This window comes from Beta vulgaris, chromosome 1 (genome assembly GCF_026745355.1).
Source record: "Beta vulgaris subsp. vulgaris cultivar EL10 chromosome 1, EL10.2, whole genome shotgun sequence".
In the NCBI taxonomy this organism is placed as follows: domain Eukaryota; kingdom Viridiplantae; phylum Streptophyta; class Magnoliopsida; order Caryophyllales; family Amaranthaceae; genus Beta; species Beta vulgaris.
The window spans coordinates 22,119,529-22,138,442 of NC_079202.1; the positions used below are offsets into that span (position 1 = coordinate 22,119,529).

Sequence of the window (18,914 nt, forward strand, 5' to 3'; positions counted from 1 at the left end):
GGGAATTGCTTCGCAGGAATTCTGAAAGTTGACCTAAGCAAAGCATACGATAGAATAAAGTGGGACTTTGTGGAAGCTATGCTCAAAAAAATGAAGTTTCCAGAGATTTGGGTTAACTGGGTTATGCAATGCATAACAACGGTATCATACTCAGTTCTGGTAAATGGAGAACCATTCACTGTTTTCTCCCCCTCTGCGGGTCTCCGACAAGGTGATCCCCTATCCTCTTATATTTTCATACTTTGCATGGAAGTCCTCTCGAGAAATCTGTCGCACTTGCAAGACATAAAAGAGTTGGAAGGGCTCAAGATAGCGAGGAGTGCCCCAAAAATCTCACATCTATTCTTCGCAGATCATTGTTTTTCTTCAAAGCTCAGCCCAAAAACTGTTGAGCAATTAAAAACGTCCTATCAATTTTCTGTGAAAAATCTGGAGAAATGATCAACTTCGAAAAATCACACGTTATTTTCAGCCCAAACACTCCAAAAAAGTTCATGAAGATCATGAGGAAACCACTGGGAGTGACGAATAAAGATAAGATAGGTAATTACCTGGGATGTCCAATGGAGGTGGATGGAAGAACTACGTCACTATTCAACAATATAGTTTCTAAAATAGCAAATAAAATTATGACGTGGAAGTTCAGCAATCTATCGCAACCAGGCAAGTTAATGCTCACCAATACCATTTTAACCACTCTAGGCTCGAACATCATTTCCATTGATCTGCTCCCACAAAAAATCACAAAAAATATTTCCTCAATGCTACTCAAATTCTGGTGGTCATTTTCAATGGGAAAAACTCCAATATATTGGAGAAAGAGGGAGCTTCTAGAAAAACATAAGTCCCAAGGGGGGTTGAGCTTCAGAAATATAGCCCACGCAAACAAGGCTCTATTGTTCAATCAAGCTTGGCGAATACACAAGAACAAGGAGTCCCTTATTAACCAGCTGTACGTAGCCAGGTACAAAAAAGATCCGATCCAGATGGTTATGGACAATGAAGCCCCAAAAAATGGCTCGTATGCATTTCGCAGCCTCTTTAGAGCATGTAAGGCTTTCAAAGATGGGTTGTATAAGAAGCTAGGAAATGGCAAAACAATCAGAATAGACAAAGACAAGTGGCATCCCAACAATCTTCTCAAACTAAAATTCATGGAGAATCATGAAGCAAGGGCAAATTTCACAATGGTCTCAGATTTGATTGGCTCAAATAAATTGTGGAAATCGTCTGCTATTTGGAAAATTTAATCTACAGAAGAAGCAAAATAAATCTTTGCTATGCATATTCCACAGGAGGATGTGGAGGACGAAATTGAGTGAAGTCTAACCAAGTCAGGAAATTTTACAGCAAAATCAGGTTATTGGTTTCTGAATAGAGAAATGAATAACCATGAGGAAAAAACAACCTTCTGGAAACAACTCGGGAAGTCAGATATTTTCCCGAAGAGGAAACACTTCTTATGGAAAATTTTGATCAATGCTATGCCAAAAACGGACAGCTTAATCAAGCGGCACATCAAAGAGATCAACCCGAACTACTGTTTGTGCAAAACGCAGAAAGAATCACTAGCCTATCTCTTTAGGGATTGCCAAATTACCCAAAGAATTTGGAGTTCATCTCTGGGAATTGTAGCAGCTCACGGATCACAACTAACGATTCAAGAGTGGATAAAGAATTTTTTGAATCTTTTCAAAAAGAGGAAACAAGAGGAGGGCATAGACATGGAAATGGATTTTATCTCTACTATCTAGGGCATCTGGATCCGTCGAAATGAAATTATTTTAAGGGGTATCAAAAGAAACCCTGAAAGAATAATTGAAATAATCAAGGATTCCACCTACAGATCCAGAAAAGGAAAAAGAGGCTTCAAGGAGAAAACAAGATCACAGGGTAACATTATAGAAGAAGACAGGGGTCACACAACTAGAATGGACAGTAGGAGATAAAAATACAAACAATGTGCAAACTCTAGTTGTCGATGGAGCATGGAAAAAGAATGTACTGACAAATCAGTGGCAAGCAACAATAGCATGGAAGAATTTGAACAAAGACCCAAGAGAAGAGTCAGCAATAAAAATTTATGCCAACTATGCAGAACAAACGGAAGCTTACGCGATATTGAAAGCGCTATCAGACATGGAGTGGAGATGCTCGGGTTTGCTCATCAAAACAGATAATAAGGAAGTCATTCTTGCGCTAAGTAATCAGAATGGAACCAATAAGAACATAGATAACATAATAAAAGACATAAAGCGACTAGCTAATAGCTTCATGTTTGTTTCTTGTATTAAGGTAAGTAGAGAGGAAGTTAAATTAGCACATAACCTAGCTGTTAAGGCAAGGAAAATCTAATTTCTTTCCTCCCTTTTATATATTTGTTTTATCCATTGTCAAAAAAAAAAAACAAGAGAATTCTTGAGTTCAAGTGACCAGCCACATGAAAAATGTCAACCAAAAAGTGAGTGCAAACGAAGCTAAAATATAGGCCCACAACAGAATTACTGAACATTCGTTCTTCCCAGCTCCAAACAATTGGGTCATTGTAGCTACGAAGGGATGAAACAAAAAAATGACATTAGCAAAATGTGTAATCCCCCATAATTTTAAAGGATTTTATAAATATACTTTAGTATTAATATATTTATATTCAAATATAATATAGTTTTAAAATGATTTGACTATTTAAAAAAGTTGACTATTATAAAGTCAAATATAATTATTTTGAGGATTTACGAAATGTAAAATATATTAATTAAGCATGCTTTAACAAAAGTTTTAAATACTAATTTATATTGGAAAAGAAATCTAATGGACTTGAGGATCCCAAAATCCTAAATGGATAAGGAAAGGAGTCATATTGATGATAAAAGTCCTAATTTGTTTATCCTATTCATCATCAATTTTAGTTGAGCCCAGTCTCCGTTTCCTAAGCCCAAAAGGGAAGCCTTATTATAAATATCCTAATACCCAATTATTGTACCCCACACAAAGAATATTTTCTCTCTCCTCTCTCTCTAAGTTTTCGGCCAACACATTCCTTCTCTCTCCTCACCGATTTTCGAATTATCTCTCTCAAATCCTTTAAGTAACGTTTCTTCTTCAACAAGAAATGTCACAAAGCCTTCAAAACCACCAAGGGTCGTGCGCCGCTGCTGCTGTCGTGGTCTTCTATTTTTGGCGACTCCTTTGTTCTTCTTCTTGTTGGTTGTTTTCTTTTCTTCTTCCTCAAGATTCCATTAAAGACTATGTTTTTATGCTTTCTTTTAATGTTAATCATGATTATTGGTTTTAATTTACTGTTTTAATAAATAATCTTGATTCATATATATATATTATAAGAATAAAAATTCAGATTTGTTTATTATGGTTAGTTTGAAGTTTTAATCATTAAAGCATGGATTTTTAGAGTTTTAATTACTAGAAAACCATAGTAGCATGTTATATACTATGAGATTGATTTAGATTATGATTTTAAACATGTTTACATATGTTTAAAGAAGGTTTTATGATTTTTAAAATTGCTGGAATTTCAGAAAGAATTTTTTTAATGGAGTTTTAAGAGTTTTAATTATTAGTATGGTAGTACTGTGCTAGGAATTCAATGTAATGGAAGTTTTGATAGTAAAACCAACTTTTGAAGATGTTTAAAGGGAATTTGAAATATTTTAGAGTTTCTGTATTTTTATTTAAGAGTATTGATTTTAGTTTATATTGATTTCTAGGCGGAGAATATTCTGTAGGAGACTTTTAAGAGGTTAAAAGTGGCCTGGCGACTAGTTTACAGAAGGTACGTACATACCTGTGTGTTATGTGATTAGTATCATGATTTAATGAGAAAGAATTTTAGTATCATGTATAGGAACTTATTAAGTTCATATGTGATTTCTTGTATTATTGATTGTTGCATGTGTTTATGTCTGTGTGCAAGCATGTGATTTTGAGATTTATTATGAGTAAATATTTTCATGTTTGTATGGAACAATTGATGCAAGCATGTGAAAGGGAATTTTATTTATTAATTCACATGAGGAATTAATATTTGTTATAGGGTTTGAATCATGTTATTCATATGTTCCCTTATATATTATTTTCACTGCTTTATGAGGATTGTGGGCCTTATTTGGTAAGTTGATAAATTATGCCTTTGTAAAGGTAAGTGGGATTGTTGGCTAGGTTCAACAAATAAGATGGATTGGGATTAAAGGAAAATAATATTGGGTTGTAAGTTGTGATCACTTATTAAATCCTCAGATAAAAGAAGTTCAGTTGTGATTATTTGGTTGTTATTTATGTGATTGCTTGTATATGTGTCATAACAAGTGATAATTGGTAATTAACGTAAAGTGTAATGAGAATAGTTGTATACTTTAGACTGGTGCACGTCTAGAGTTGAACACTGGGAGTTGGAGTACATGGTGGTAGCTCATGACTTTTTCTAGGAGATGGATTGATTACCATCCTTCTTTTATTTTTGAAGGTTCCTCGATATTGCAGGTCATTCTGGAATACGGAGTCGCGCCCGTATTTCGTCTTCTTAGTGAAGGCATTGGTGGTAGGACAGCTCGGCCCAATAACTATTCCATCTGAGTAATAAAAAGATATTTAGAGTTAGTTTAATAAAAGTTATCTACAGAATGTTATGTGATTATATTATTATTCATCCCTGCATGTTATATATTTAGTATCATGTTAGGAATGCTTATGTTTTAGTATGTAGTACTCAGCTTTGCTGATTACGTGTTTTGTTTGTGTGTGTGATCAAGGCTTTGCCTTATTGATCCTGTGATGATCCATTTTGGTGAGCAGATTCAGTATAGCATTGACATTACAGGTTCACAAATATACATCATTGGGAATCTGGAATGGAGAGAATGTGTAACTAGTTTATTTTATTTTACTGCATTAGTAGGAATATACATTATTAAGTTGGTTTGAATAAGACTCATTTAGATTGTTGATTTTAAAATACTTGTTTATTTATTTACTTATTTATAACTAAAGGTTAAGGTTAGTTATATGTTTTCCGTTGCAAAATTCTGAATAAGCCGATACGTTATCACACGGGCGATAATACTTGGGTGATTCTCCACTTTTATATTATAAAGGTAGTTCTGAAAAGGGAGAATTATCGGGGTGTTACAAAGTGGTATCTGGGAGCTTTAGGTTAATGTCAAAACTTTTAGGCGCCTAATTAACTAACTAGCTTACTAGTTATTTGAAAAAACTCTTAGAATTGCTCCTACTTATTCATTTTGAAAAACTTATACGAATATATTATTATACAATTTTTAGAGGTCCGGATTTTTTAAAGGAATACCGATATATTTTTTCCGAAAAAAAGGATAATAATTGTTCGAAAATATTTTTTAATTATTTCGAATTTTGGTTGTAGTTCGAAAATTCGATGTTCCGATTTTTTTAAAGGATCGATTTTTTTTTTCTTTTTTCGATTTAAGTTTGAATTTTTTTTATAGGTTGAATTTTTTAAGACACTTAATTATTATCATTTTATAAAGGGTGTCTGCATTATTTTTGATACCTTTAAAGTTTAAATTGTTGCATTGTGAGAATGGGTAATATAGGAAGGGCATATCGAATAGGAAATATTGTATGTCTATATTGAACAGTTAGTTCAGCATCATTATTATTTTTTCTTCCCTGCTAATGATGCATTATCATTTTTCTTCCCTGCTAATGATCCATTATTATTTTTCTTTCCTGCAAATGATGCATGATTATTTTTTCTTCCCTGCTAGCTGTTTATATTTCTTGCCTGCTAATGTTATATTTTCATGTCTATGATGTGGTGCTTACTTCTTATTATTTCTTGTTGGGATTGCGTTAGGGAGAGTAATAAAATATTATGGTCTATATGTGTTGTAGCTCCCTAAACATGTCTGCCAGATCGAATAGGAAGCTACGATAACCCCATTGTCCTGAGTGACGACAAAATTAATGAAGACATTGCACCCATCGATGATAGGGAATATACTGACCTAGAATGGACCATGCGTAGAGTTCTGAGGTCAGGAATGCCTAGTGATTCGTCACCATGGAACTTGACCATGCTAGAGGCAACACTAGAGAGGATATCTATCATGCATGTTTCAGGTATGAAACTGATACTGGACCTGATGAAGATGAAGATACTCGACCTATTAGAAGATCCAAGCGGCAGAGGAAGTATATCTACTATAATGAGGATGTGGAAGAAGAAACCGATGATGAGACATTCATACCCGAAAAATACTAGGAAGCTAAGGATAAGACTAACAATGTAGTACCTTAGATCATTATATGTCTCTGATTAAAATACATAGTATATTAGTATTATAAAAATAATGTTGGATATTTGACTAACAGTGATATAGTAGTTTTATAGAATCATTGTTTTAGGAAAGTATAATATTATAGTAACATTCATCATATTAAATAACCTTTAGGGAAGAATAAAAGCCATTATTTAATTTCTTGAGTGAGTAAGAATTTATTTTGGGCACGTAATGGGAATAATTTTATTATTTAATTTTTCATTATGTGATTATATTTTTGTTTGCTTGTTTCTACTTCCATGTCGTTGTGAATATATGTTACATGAATGATTATGTGTTTATTAGAGAACAATTCATGTGAACTTGAAACTAGTTGAGAAGTTGTTTGTTGATGCGATCTTTAATGATCAAATCAAATGTTGCCTTCTTAGATGGACATGTAAGTTATGCTGGAGCCTAAAGTAGAGTTATATTACTTTCAAGTCCCGAAGTAGAATGACTAACAACACCGACCTAACTTCTGCTATTCGCCTCTTGGCGGAGAAATTGACTCAGGAGAGAGCTGAGCGTCCTGAGACTACTGGGGAAATGTTTGAAAGGTTAGCTAAGGTTAAGCCACCATACTATAACGGGCAATCTGACCCGACCTTCTTAGAGAATTGGATTAGGGAGTTTGAGAAGCTATTTGAGGTTGTGAACTGTCTTGAAAATATGAGAGTGGGTCAGGTTGTGCTATATCTGAAAGATGAGGCTAATTTATGGTGGACAGAGAGTGGAGCTAGACTGAGTGCTGTCGAAGGATTCAATTGAGAAGCATTTGTGATTGCCTTAAGGAGGAAGTTTTACCCTGCCTTTATGAGGAAGCAAAAAGCCCAAGAATTCATTAACCTTAGGATGGGTAATATGACCATCTCTCAGTACTACGAGAAATTCATAGCCCTGTCTAGATTTGCACATGAGGTTGTAGCCACTGAGGAGCTTAAGGCCCAGAAGTTTGAGCAAGGTTTAACTGATGATGTTGAATTCTAGTTTTGATGATGACAAAGGAACAAAGATGCAAACTAAGTACTGGACTAACAAGTTGTTTAAGTGATTGAATTTCAAGGTATTATTAAAAGGAACAAAGAGAATACTAAGTCAAGGAAGAAATCAAGTTTGGATTTTGAAGACTAAGTGAAGATGTTTCTCTATTTGGTACTGGAGCAGCATTGGAGCAAGAAGACTAAAGCGAGACTTTTTGTTTCTAGTTTCATTGTAAAGGAACGAGTAAGAATGGTAAGGAACTATGAAATTTAAATTAGAATGAGAATGATCGTTTGTTCTTTGGTAAGGAACAGACGAATTAGCGCTAAATTTATAAGTTAAAGGAACTAACAATTAAAAGGAACTAGACTTAGGATGAAGTATCACAACGGTACAATTATGACAGTTGAGCAATTATGCCTAGAATTTAGGTAACCGTTTTATTTAAGGAAAAATATGATTTTATGAAAAATCTTTTTGAGGAAAAGATTTTATTTTTCCAAAGATAATAAAAGTATGTTTCGGTTTTTACGAAAATAATTTAAAGATAATATTTTTATTAAAAGGATTTTATTTTGGGTTTATTAATTAATATGTTTTTAATTAAATCGGATTTTTAAGTAATGCTTAATGTAGTTGCTAAAATTAAGAAGTAGTAACTAAAAACACTCCCACGTTTAACACTGATCATGGAGATCAAGGGATAATGTTTAAGGAACGTGTTCCTCAGAGTAAGGAACATCTTGGGATAATGGTTTTTCACTAATATACGTTTTAATCCCACGTTCTAAGTTACTACCACTATAAATACTAATGTCTAATTAAGTTCCAAACTGTGTCTGACTAAGTGATTTAGTGAGTTTAATTAAGTAAAGTGTCAGTGCCTCCATTTTCTCATAAAAGCCATTTGTTCTTTGCCTTATTACTCTAATTCCACTGTAACACCCCCACGACTCCTCCTTTTATAAACTAGGAGAAATTGCGGGAGTTGTTATGCCACGCATGATAATATGTAAGCTAAGGCTAATCAGAGAATACAGCGGAAGTCTTTTTTTATTAAATAAACTGGAAATATTTTGATACAACTGAAATAGAAAGTATAATTGAGTTACAAACTCGGAGACTATTCCATACTAGTCCCATCTTCAAAACGAGTCAAACCTTGACTCCAATGGTCAAGTAAAGTCAAACATAAATTCAAAATAACTTTATTAAGAAAGTAAACCTGTACTATAGACTACAAAAAAATTTGGCTATAGAGGCACGTCATTTGGCCGACTTGCCTCTAAAACCCCCTTTTACCATCACATAAACATGGTTGCCTCTAATTATATGGTTTTTAGTGTCAAGTATATTCTGGTGCCTCTAAAGATACATTTCAGCATCAAACGAATGTTGGTTGCCTCTGAAACCATGTTTTTAGCATCACATGAATATTGGTTGTCTCTAAATTCATATTTTTAGCATCACATGAATTTAATTGTCTCTAAAACCATTTTTTTTAGCATCAACTATAGTTAGTTGTCTCTAAAGCTATGTATTTAGCGTCACATGACTTTAGTTGTCTCTAAAGCCATTTTTTTCAGCATCAACTGTAGTTAGTTGTCTCTAAAACAATGTATTTAGCGTCACATGAATTTAGTTGTCTCTAAAGCCATTTTTTCAGCATCAACTGTAGTTAGTTGTCTCTAAAGCGATGTATTTAACGTCACATGAATTTAGTTGTCTCTATAGCCAATTATTTTAGCATCAAATTTAGTTAGTTGTCTCTAAACCCATGTATTTAGTGTCATATAATATTTCATAGCGACACACTCACAAGGTCCACAAATGAACAATAGATTATTCTAGATATTAAAATTCCAATAATAATCTACTATTTTTGTTATTAAAAATTTAATAATGTAAGGTTAAAAAAAACATGTTAAATTCACTCATTTACATTACGGATCTTATTGCATAGACGATTGTTACGGGTTGATATTATTTTGATTTCGGATAGTCTTTTTCTGGCAACTCGGATTTCGGATCTTTCAATATCGGATTGTGGCGGATTCGGATTATATCAGATGTCGGGTGTAGGTACTATTCGAATTATATCAAGTTGAATAAGATTGGTTTCAGATTAAAATAACTGAACTGATCAATTAAATTGAATTGAACTAAATTGAGTTGAAAATAATTGTTTATGAGAACAGAAAATTGAGAACTGATAAACTGAATTTTCATAAAAGACAATTTTCACAATTTCACTACTACAAAAGTCAGAGATAAGAAATTGAAGAAAGTTGAATCTTCCATAAAAATTCAAGGTTAGGTAATGACTAATTTCACTACTATAAGTTTATAAATTTCAATTTTGTAGTTTACACATACTTTAATTTGACACTACTACAAAAAAGCCTAAAGAGACCCCCTAAAATCTCATTTAGAGACCACATGAGAGGTGGTCTTCAGCTCATAGGTCTCTCAGGATAAATAACCACTCATTGAGGGTGGTTTCTTAATTTGATAGAAGAGACCACTTCCTTAAAATAAAGGTTATTTATGAATTTAAATAGGGAAAAAAAGAAAGAAGGATAAGGCACCACATTTTACAGATAAATGGTCTTTTTTATCTTACAAAGAAATCATTTTTAATATGTAGGTGGTCTTTTTAATCATTTCTGAAAACACCACCTAAAAGAAAAAGGTGGTCTCTTTAACCTTTTTTTTTTTAAAAAAAAGCAATATTTCAATATTATTATACGCTTCTCCATTCTGTTTCACCTCCTCCATGCGTGTCTTTCATAATCTACAAGTAATTTACATTTATATAGAAAAGCTAGGCACTTGTATTGAGATAATTCAGATGACTTTATAATTTCAATACCTTTCATTCAATATCATTCACTACAAAATCATATACATATCAATATAACGTTAGAAGATTCCAAAAATTCAACTAAGTTATAAAAAAAATAGAGCACCTAGACTGGTTCCTCAGCTGCATCGCTGAAGAATTCTACAGCTGTCTGAAGTAACAAATCACAATTTCACTCATAAGCTTCACTCTCATTAGTGCTAGATTCACCTTCCATCCTCGGATAGGAGTAGTCATTTCCAACATACGACATTCTCTTAGCATCCAAAGGAGATCTTTTACGTTGTCTAGCATCAGACCTCCTAGCCATATCCATAAGTTTCTGAAGATTTTTATCTCTACCAAATTAATGAAGCTTCACAGGACAACTTTTTGTTGCTTGATGGTAGCAGCTGCTGCCTGAGCTGCACTAGTGGCGGTGGTAATTATAGGAGCATTGCCACCACCTCTTCCCAAAACTGACATAGCTTCATACAGCTGCTTGTACTTCTGCCATCTCCTCGTCATCATCAGCAGCTCACCTTTCAAAGACGACCAAAGCACGTTTTTTGTGGAGTTGTTGCATATGTTATTCAAGTTCCTCTATGTAAGGAGCTTTATGCTGAACAAGTCAAAATAACATTAGCTAAAATGCATTGATATCATCACACTAGTGAGAACTTGGGAGAAAATAGTGTATTGATGCTAGAGAAGCAAGAAAAGACAGTTAAGAAGTAGTCAATAGCTTGGTGGGCAAAAAAAACAAGAAATTAACAAAGGGGTAACGCAAGCTCAGTTAACATATTTGGCTTCTAGATCTCCAATATCCTATTAGAACCCCCACTTGAATCCTGCTATTAGCAACACTCCCAACCAATATAAAATACTCCTGCAGTCCAACTATAACAGTCATTTAACATTGTAACAGGGGAACACTTATGTACCATTGACCACCAAAAACAATCGCCAGACAAAGAAATAGGTTAAATGGTTGGTCATTTGCTCCACAGGACACGTGATACGAAGAGAAAGAGAGAGAGAGAGTTGATGAGGCGTCCAAATGGCACGGATGGGCGGGGTTAAATTTCCATATAACATCATGTCCAGTAACCAAATATGAGTAGGAGAAAGTACTACCCTAACTCCATATAAAGCTACTTGCACACCCCCCCTTCTCTTCCTTCCTCTTCAAATAAGATACTGCTCCATAACTCTGGCATTATAATAAACTGAGGGGACAAACTATCCTGTTTCACATCCATTTATTACCACCTAAACAATATGCTCTATCAAATTCTAGTTTAGTATTTATTTACATGAAGTGTTAAAATAAGTACCCATGTAATTTTGACCTATCAAGGTTACCAATGAGAAATGAATCTCTCCATTCTACTTACATTCATCTTCTATTTTTTTCATCTTTTTTTTATTGGGGGTGGGGGAGGCAGAGGAGGAAAATCTAGCATCAAAGTCAACTAAAAGTAAGCCATCTTCCTTTATTGATTTATTCTATAACCTAATACACATTCATCCACTAGAACATTGAGAAACTATAGCAGTTAAGAGCATGAAAGAAGTCAGAGCACATGGTCCATTGCAGCAATATTCACAATGACTTAGACTTAGTAAAAAACAGACCAATATGTTCAAACACTAACACGACATTACAATCTGCAGGCTAATATCAGCATAGGAAAGCAGTCCCCATCACCCCATCTGCCTCCAGAGATACTCCAATTGCAACGAAAGTATGATATTAGCATCAAATAGTCATGTCAAACAATGCCATTTAGAACTCATGAAATGGTATAACATCATGTCCAGTAACCAGGGAAAAAGCCAAAGAGACAAGGTGATGAGCATTACAAGAGAATCTTACTCATCAGTTTGGTAGATATTATTGGCAAGCAAAATCTTTTGAATAAGGACAACTTAGTGAATCAACCAAGCAATCACCAAGCTTATCTAGTATAACCAATTATTGTCTTAATTCCTTTCAGATGAATTGGAGAATCATATTCAAGTGATCTGGGTGCAAAGGAGACCAATTCATGAAAGACTCTGCAGTCTGCAGGGGTCTATAGCCAAATTGCAGCAGAGCACGAATATTATGATCAAGGCTTTGTTTATCATATAAGAAAAAACAGATCTCAAAATAGCATTAATAGTAGACACTACACGTCAACACCTCCATTCATATAAGCTCGTCTTTAGTAGTTATAATAGAACAATCTGAAAAACTCACCATTTCTCCAATTTGCAGTTTGGATCACAACTATGATTCAAGAAACAAGACGCATTCCCCTTGAAAGTTGCGTCGATTGTGAAGTCCTTGCGAATTCCACATATAGAAAATTTTCACCTCTTTGTTTTTCATATCCCAAAGCCTTTGTGTACGTACCAAATCATCAATGACTGGAGGAACATATAAAATTACAGGTTATGAGTACATAGACAAAATTCATATGCCTGATTGACATTAATAACACAAAATAAATTTAGCTCCAAACACCACTTTTTCCTCTAAATATGAAAGTCAGGTGAGACACACATGGCAACGGATCCTTTCCATAGCATAGAATAATGGATCTAAATGCTTATCTTAAAGACTTAAATAATAGTCTCCCCAACTACAATATACGATTGATAGCACAAGCAGCAATTTTGCCTCTGAAGTGTAAATGTCAAGATAGTAATAAGGATTGCAAGCAAGAACCATTTTCTTTGAATGACCATTTCATAAGAGAGTGTTGGACTTACAGACATCGAAGAAGACAAACATACCTAAATTAAGTCCAATTGTAGCTTCATTTGCTGCACAATAATCATGGCAAATAGTTCAATTACAATGAATATATACAAAAAACATGAATTCCAATAAAAGAAATATGGTAATTTAATTACCCTAACAAACAAGTAAGAGTTCGAGATGAATCAATAATTACCGGAATGATGTTCGATTGGCGATGACATGGCGTGATGGTGATAGGCAGTGGCCTGGTGGTGATAAAATAAAGTTGCTTGAATAGCGACGGAATCCGCACGAAGACGAGCAGACTGGCGAAGGAAATGACCGGTGAATTCATTACAAAATTAAAAAACTTACAGGAGGAACGACGTTCGTCGCTGATTGGAGATGAGAGAAAAAAGGAGGTGAGTTGAGATAGAGATTGAGAGAGACGAGGAACAGAGAGGAGAGAGAGGGGAACCGGATGAGCTGAGAGTGGATGATGAGGGAAAGAAACGAGTTCTAGAAAGTTAGTGAAAATAAAGCGCTTAAACTCTTTTCACCAAAAAAAACAGCGCTTAAACTCTTTTCACCAAAAAAAAAGCGCGCTTAAACTCTTTTCACCAAAAAAAAAAAAAACTCCCACTTATTTTTTTAAAAATTTATTTAAATGACGGTTAAATATTATTAAAGGTCTCTAATAATTTCAGCTCTTATCAGATCTTATCAGATTAGATCAGGCAAAGAGAACGTATCCATAGTTTTTGACCCACATATGTTCGATATATGTTTCTAAGAAACTTTATGCAATCATTACTAAAGATATATTTAAATAACTCATTCAAAATTTATGCAATCATCATTACCCGTACCCATAGGGTTCGATAGGGTATGGGTAGGGTCTAAGGTCCTTAATGAGTATAGTGTAATTTTTTTCCGAAATATAATAAACCTTCAATATACATCGCAAAATATCATTTCTATATTGATTTTTTTGCAAAACTACGATCGAAAAGTGAGAGTTAGATTGAGAATTGAGAAAGTAGAGCGGCAAATTTTGTTTCTACGAAAGTATATAAAAGATTAGAAGTTTAGAGTTTTTCATATATTAGTTTATATTAGAACTAAAAATGATATATTTTCAAATTAAATGGGTAAATGTTACAATTGAAGGTGTATCTTTTCGAAATAAAGTTGTTAATATTTACGACAAAATCATTAATGAAAAACAAATTCCCCTTTGAACATCATATGTACACCTTTTAATTTGCTTTTCATAGTTTTCACGATTTTCACATGATCTTCTTCCTATATATTCAAAATTTTAAAAAAATACATATATAATTTTTGAACTGAGTATGTGGGTAAGGTTTTGGTAGGGTCGGGGTATGAGAGGAGTGGACCCTTACCCTTACTCTACCCGATAGCTATTTGACCCATACCCTACCCATAGTCATAACTCATACCCATAGGGTAAAAGAAATCAAGACTCATACCCTTAAATTAGGGTAAGGTAGGGTAGGGTAGGGTAGGGTTTGGACAAGGTCCAGGGTAAACAACCATCTCTAATAGAGAGCAAGCTGAATGACGTGGCTTTGTTTTCCGTAATTTCTTTTTCTTTTACTTCTTATTTCTCTTTTTCATTTTATTTTTGTTTTTATTCTTTTATTTCCCTTATTCCCTTTTAATAAGAATTTCTCACTCTTGTCTCATCTTTTAAAGCTTTCCCTTTGATTTCATGCTTTAATTCAATTTTTCTTTGTTCTTTCAATTACTTGTCTTTTAATTCATGTTTTGCTTTTAGTTTCCTCAATTCATGTTAGATTTAGTTTCAATTTCATGCTCTAGCTTTCAATTTCCATTAATTGCTAGTTTAATCGTTCTTTTGCTTGTTCATCTCAATTTCTAGGTTAATCCTAGGATATTCTCTTTTGAATATGAATTTTAGCCATGAGTGAGTAGCTTCCTTTGCTAGAGGAAGTAAAAGAAGTCAAAGTATTGCAATGATTGCATGATGAGTACTTGATAAGAGTTAATTGATTGATTGTGACATTTGATTTCCAATATTCATAAGGATAGGAGTAATCAACCTAAAATTAGGTCTAAATTGGATTATGACTACTAGGTTTAGCAAGGGATTGTGAATCTAGAAGTCCATACTTGATTGATTTGAATTGAAACCTCTAAATCTACGACACTCATAGCGGGATACACCTCATTATTACCTCACATTTTCACTCTCTTTCTCTCACCTCACATACATCACAAAATACTCACCCTCACACCGACACTATTCTCTCTTTCAATATCTTTCTCTCACCTCACCTTCACTCCTCCCTTCGTTGCCCTTCATCTCTCTCACTTCACCGTCTCCTTCATTGCGATTTCGGTAAGTTCTTTTTCTCCAATTTGGTGCATCTCAACTTTTTTTTTTCTTCGAATTTTCTGGATTAAGTTCGAAATTTGGGATCTTAAATTATGTGGGTTTGGGGCTTTGAATTTTGAGGGGTTTTGGGGTAAAATTCTGCTTCGAGTTAGTTCGAATTTTGGCTTTGACTACTTCAAATTTTCTGGATTATATTCAATTTACATTATGTTATACAGGATGTGGGTTCATATTTGAGTTTTATTTGGATAATCTGATCTGTTTACGATTCGCTATTGACAGTGGCGATCATCTGCAACTAACAATTGGGTTGGTGTAAATTTTCTTATATGATATAAATTTTCCTGATCTAATATGAATTCTTCTTATTATACTTCGTTGGTTTTAAGGTTATAATTAGTCGAATTCGATGTGATTCGATTTGATTTTTCTTATCTAAACTGAATATTATTACTCTCTCCGTTCCATAATTTTTAGTGCATTTGAGTTATTTACACTATTCACATGCAGAGATAATCTTCTATATATTGATCAGCATATAAAAGTAAATATAGTCATGTGGGGTCTTATTTGAATTGTCTTAATGAGTACAATATTAATATCCAATTGCAATAATTTTTACAAATATGTAATCACAGATATTTATGACATAAAATGTGCGTTGAGAAGCGTATGAACAGTGAAATGCACAAAAAATTTATGGAATAGAGGGAGCATATAATTTCAAATTTTCTAATCTTAGCTAGTTTGATCAATTTTAATCTAATCATTTTCAAAATAAGCATTATAGTGCTTATATACGTTGAAAAGAATGCACCCTTAGGTTGCGTTTGTTCAACTTAATAATAACAACTTGTACATTTTTCTTTTATAACAATAATAATAATATTATTATTACATAATAATAATGATGATAATAAATAATAATAATAATTATTATAAGTAATAATAATAATAAGGAAGAGTCCCAAATAAATTCAAATTTAGATTATTGCTGTACAACTGAAATTTCAAAAACACTTTTGAAAAAAAAAGGAAATTTCAAAAACACTTCGTTTGAGAATTGAAAGAAAAACCCTAGTCCCTCATTTCATTTCCCCCCAATTCCCAGCCCAGCCGTCTTCTCAATTGTCCCTCATTCTCTCTCTCTGACTCTCAGCTTTGCTCAGCAACGCCGTTTTCACATCGGTCTTCAACATCACTTTATCACCGACGTAAATCTCGTCACTAACGCAAAAACTCAAGGTATTCTTTCTCTCTCCTTTATTTCCCCCAAATTCAAAACCCTAATCCTTCATTTCCCTCACCAATTTCTCGTGTTTATAGGTGAATCGATCGAATTGTTGGATAAGGAGCTTTTCTGTATCGAGGTGGTTTTGAATACAGAAATAAGCATAAACTTGTCTCTGCAATCACCTTCTTTGTTGGTCTTTCTATTGTTGACTTCCTTATAAATTAGGAAATATGGGACAAAGTGGGTGATTCTGAGAGTGGAAGGGACACCATGCTTTTGGAAATTGAGCAAGAGTGTTTGGAAATCTACACGAGAAAGGTTGATCACTTAAAGTACCCATCTTTTTGTTTGCTGCTTTTTTTTTGTTTATTTACTTTCCTTTTTCTGTAGTTATTTGTTGGGAACTTTAAAATTCTATTGAAAATTTGGCTCTTTTTTGGTTTTATGTTTGTTACTGAAGTTCTTTCTTTAGGAATGTTGGTTGATGGCTTGATTGTCTTAAAAGTTTTGTCTTTTTTAGTGTACGATGAATTTTTCACAGAAAATTAGTATTTTGTTTATATTTATTGATTTTTTGGTTTGATCACTTAATTGAAACTTGCATACCTTATTTAGTGAGTGAAGAGACAAATCTTGTTTGTTTAACTTGCTGAAATCGAGTATTATTTTCCTGTGTTTTTAGGGGTAAGCCTGTAAATTCAGTTGTAAGATGCTCCATTGAGCGCCCAGCTTCAGAGAATGCCATTCCAAAACATATAATCTCTGGCCTTGTAGCTTCTTGCATATTCTTGTCGCAAGCAAATTTGGTTAGTATCTTGATTTCCTTTGTTTTGTTTCGCGGAGTTGAATTAAATGTATAACATGTAGGAAATCTAGCCAACTCTACTAGAAATCTAAATTCAAGAATGTCTTTGTAATCAAATACTAGGTGAGAAAGCTTTGTGCTCCCTTTATGCAAATGATGTGAGGACATATTACTACTATATAATAATAAAATGAAATCATCTTCTACCATTTATATTCTAGGAAATATAAGAAATATTTTCTAACATTCCATATGTGACACATTTTAGATTCTGCAGCAATTCATAGGTAGGATAATTCCATCTACCTACTAATCAAATCAACAGAATGTACTATATACTACACACTACACAGTCTAATTACATCGAAAGAATGGATGGATAGGATAATTCCATCTACCACTGTGGAAACGAAGGCGTTCTCTTCAGATGATGTAAGCTAGGGCGGGGTAAACGCATCGAGGGGAAAAACATAACCTTCTGTAAAGAGCCAAAGGAGATCATCAGGAGCCACAGGCCTAAGGGGAGTGCTATGAATCCTGTTGCATCCATATCCATAAGTAGGAAAATTTACTACATTTGTTCTGCTCCAGCTTCCAATCATCACATATCACATTTGACTTCAGTATCACCTATTTTTTTTGGGCATAATCCTATAAGTAAGAGATCACTTGGAAACAATTGTTTCAAAGCTAAGGGTGCTCATTTATGCTTCTATTTTTTTGCTTATTTATTTGATCCTGCAGTCACATTCAGCTCTTTGTCCCTTCTTAAACGCTATCCTTTTGTTTAGATTATCGATTTAGCCCATCGAAGCTGTTTAGATGATTAATTTTCGCGCAGCTGCAAATTGTTAAGGTTAGTACCTCTCAGTTGACTTTAGTTCTCTAATTTTGCTGTGTGATTTTGGTATAGAGTATAAAACAGGTTTCCACTGTTAGATTAAGTGGTATAGAGTTATGCTTATCTTATATGCATTTATGATGTTAAATTTTTTTGATCTTATCTTTGGGTAACAAATGTCTTTTCTTTTTTTCAATCTTTTGGTGCAGATATTTGTTCATGGTGTCATATTGGAGCTGTCAAATTAAGGAAAATAAGGTGGTTTTCATGTAAGTTTCTAATTTTTTTAATGAAGTTCAAAATTCAAGATATCATGAATAGATATTTATAGTTACTATAACAGTTGTAAATAATGGTGAATAAAATTGCTAACTGAATCCTTCTAGTTGTGGCTTTGATGCTGTTAAATAAGTATTTTTAGTCAATCTGGAAAGGTTTGTGCTGCTGACTTGCTCATGTTTGTTTTTGCACGATCATTGTTGTTCATGTACTTAATCTTGTGTTATTGCAGCGGTTGCTATGCTTTTTAGTTGTTTCCGGTGCAAGTTGTCGTGCCATTGCGTGCTACTACTACCGGCTAAGCCAATTATTGTACAAGTTATTACAACTTTGTTAAACTAATATTTGTTATTAAACTAATATTTACTATATGCATGTGTTGCAGGTGCTTGCGGAATCCAACTATTCAAACAATTGAAGAATAATATGAGGAAGAAAATAGCATGACACTAACAAAGACTGAGGCAATTGAAAAATAGAATGACACTATTCAAACTATTA

At 33.6% G+C, this 18,914-nt stretch overlaps 1 protein-coding gene and 2 long non-coding RNA genes across 3 annotated transcripts in view; 1 reads left to right on the forward strand and 2 right to left on the reverse strand.

Annotated features, from left to right (window-relative positions):
• Nucleotides 1-2,057: 2,057 nt before the first annotated feature.
• The window catches only part of LOC125493425 (protein PIN-LIKES 3-like), a 52,028-nt gene continuing 35,171 nt past the window's right edge, over nt 2,058-18,914 (reverse strand). Inside the window, exon 6 of the mRNA XM_048636766.2 lies at nt 2,058-2,549. Coding sequence (XP_048492723.1) covers nt 2,425-2,549 — 125 coding nt within the window. The 3' untranslated portion in view covers nt 2,058-2,424. The remainder of the gene's footprint in view (nt 2,550-18,914) is intronic.
• On the reverse strand, nt 10,151-12,686 carry LOC130590406 (uncharacterized). Its single transcript, XR_008968293.1, has 2 exons — nt 12,386-12,686; nt 10,151-10,762 (listed from the first exon to the last, which is right to left on the reverse strand). It is a non-coding gene; the product is annotated as an uncharacterized LOC130590406 (long non-coding RNA).
• On the forward strand, nt 11,603-12,458 carry LOC130590405 (uncharacterized). The gene is made up of 3 exons (XR_008968292.1): nt 11,603-11,621; nt 11,818-11,992; nt 12,141-12,458. It is a non-coding gene; the product is annotated as an uncharacterized LOC130590405 (long non-coding RNA).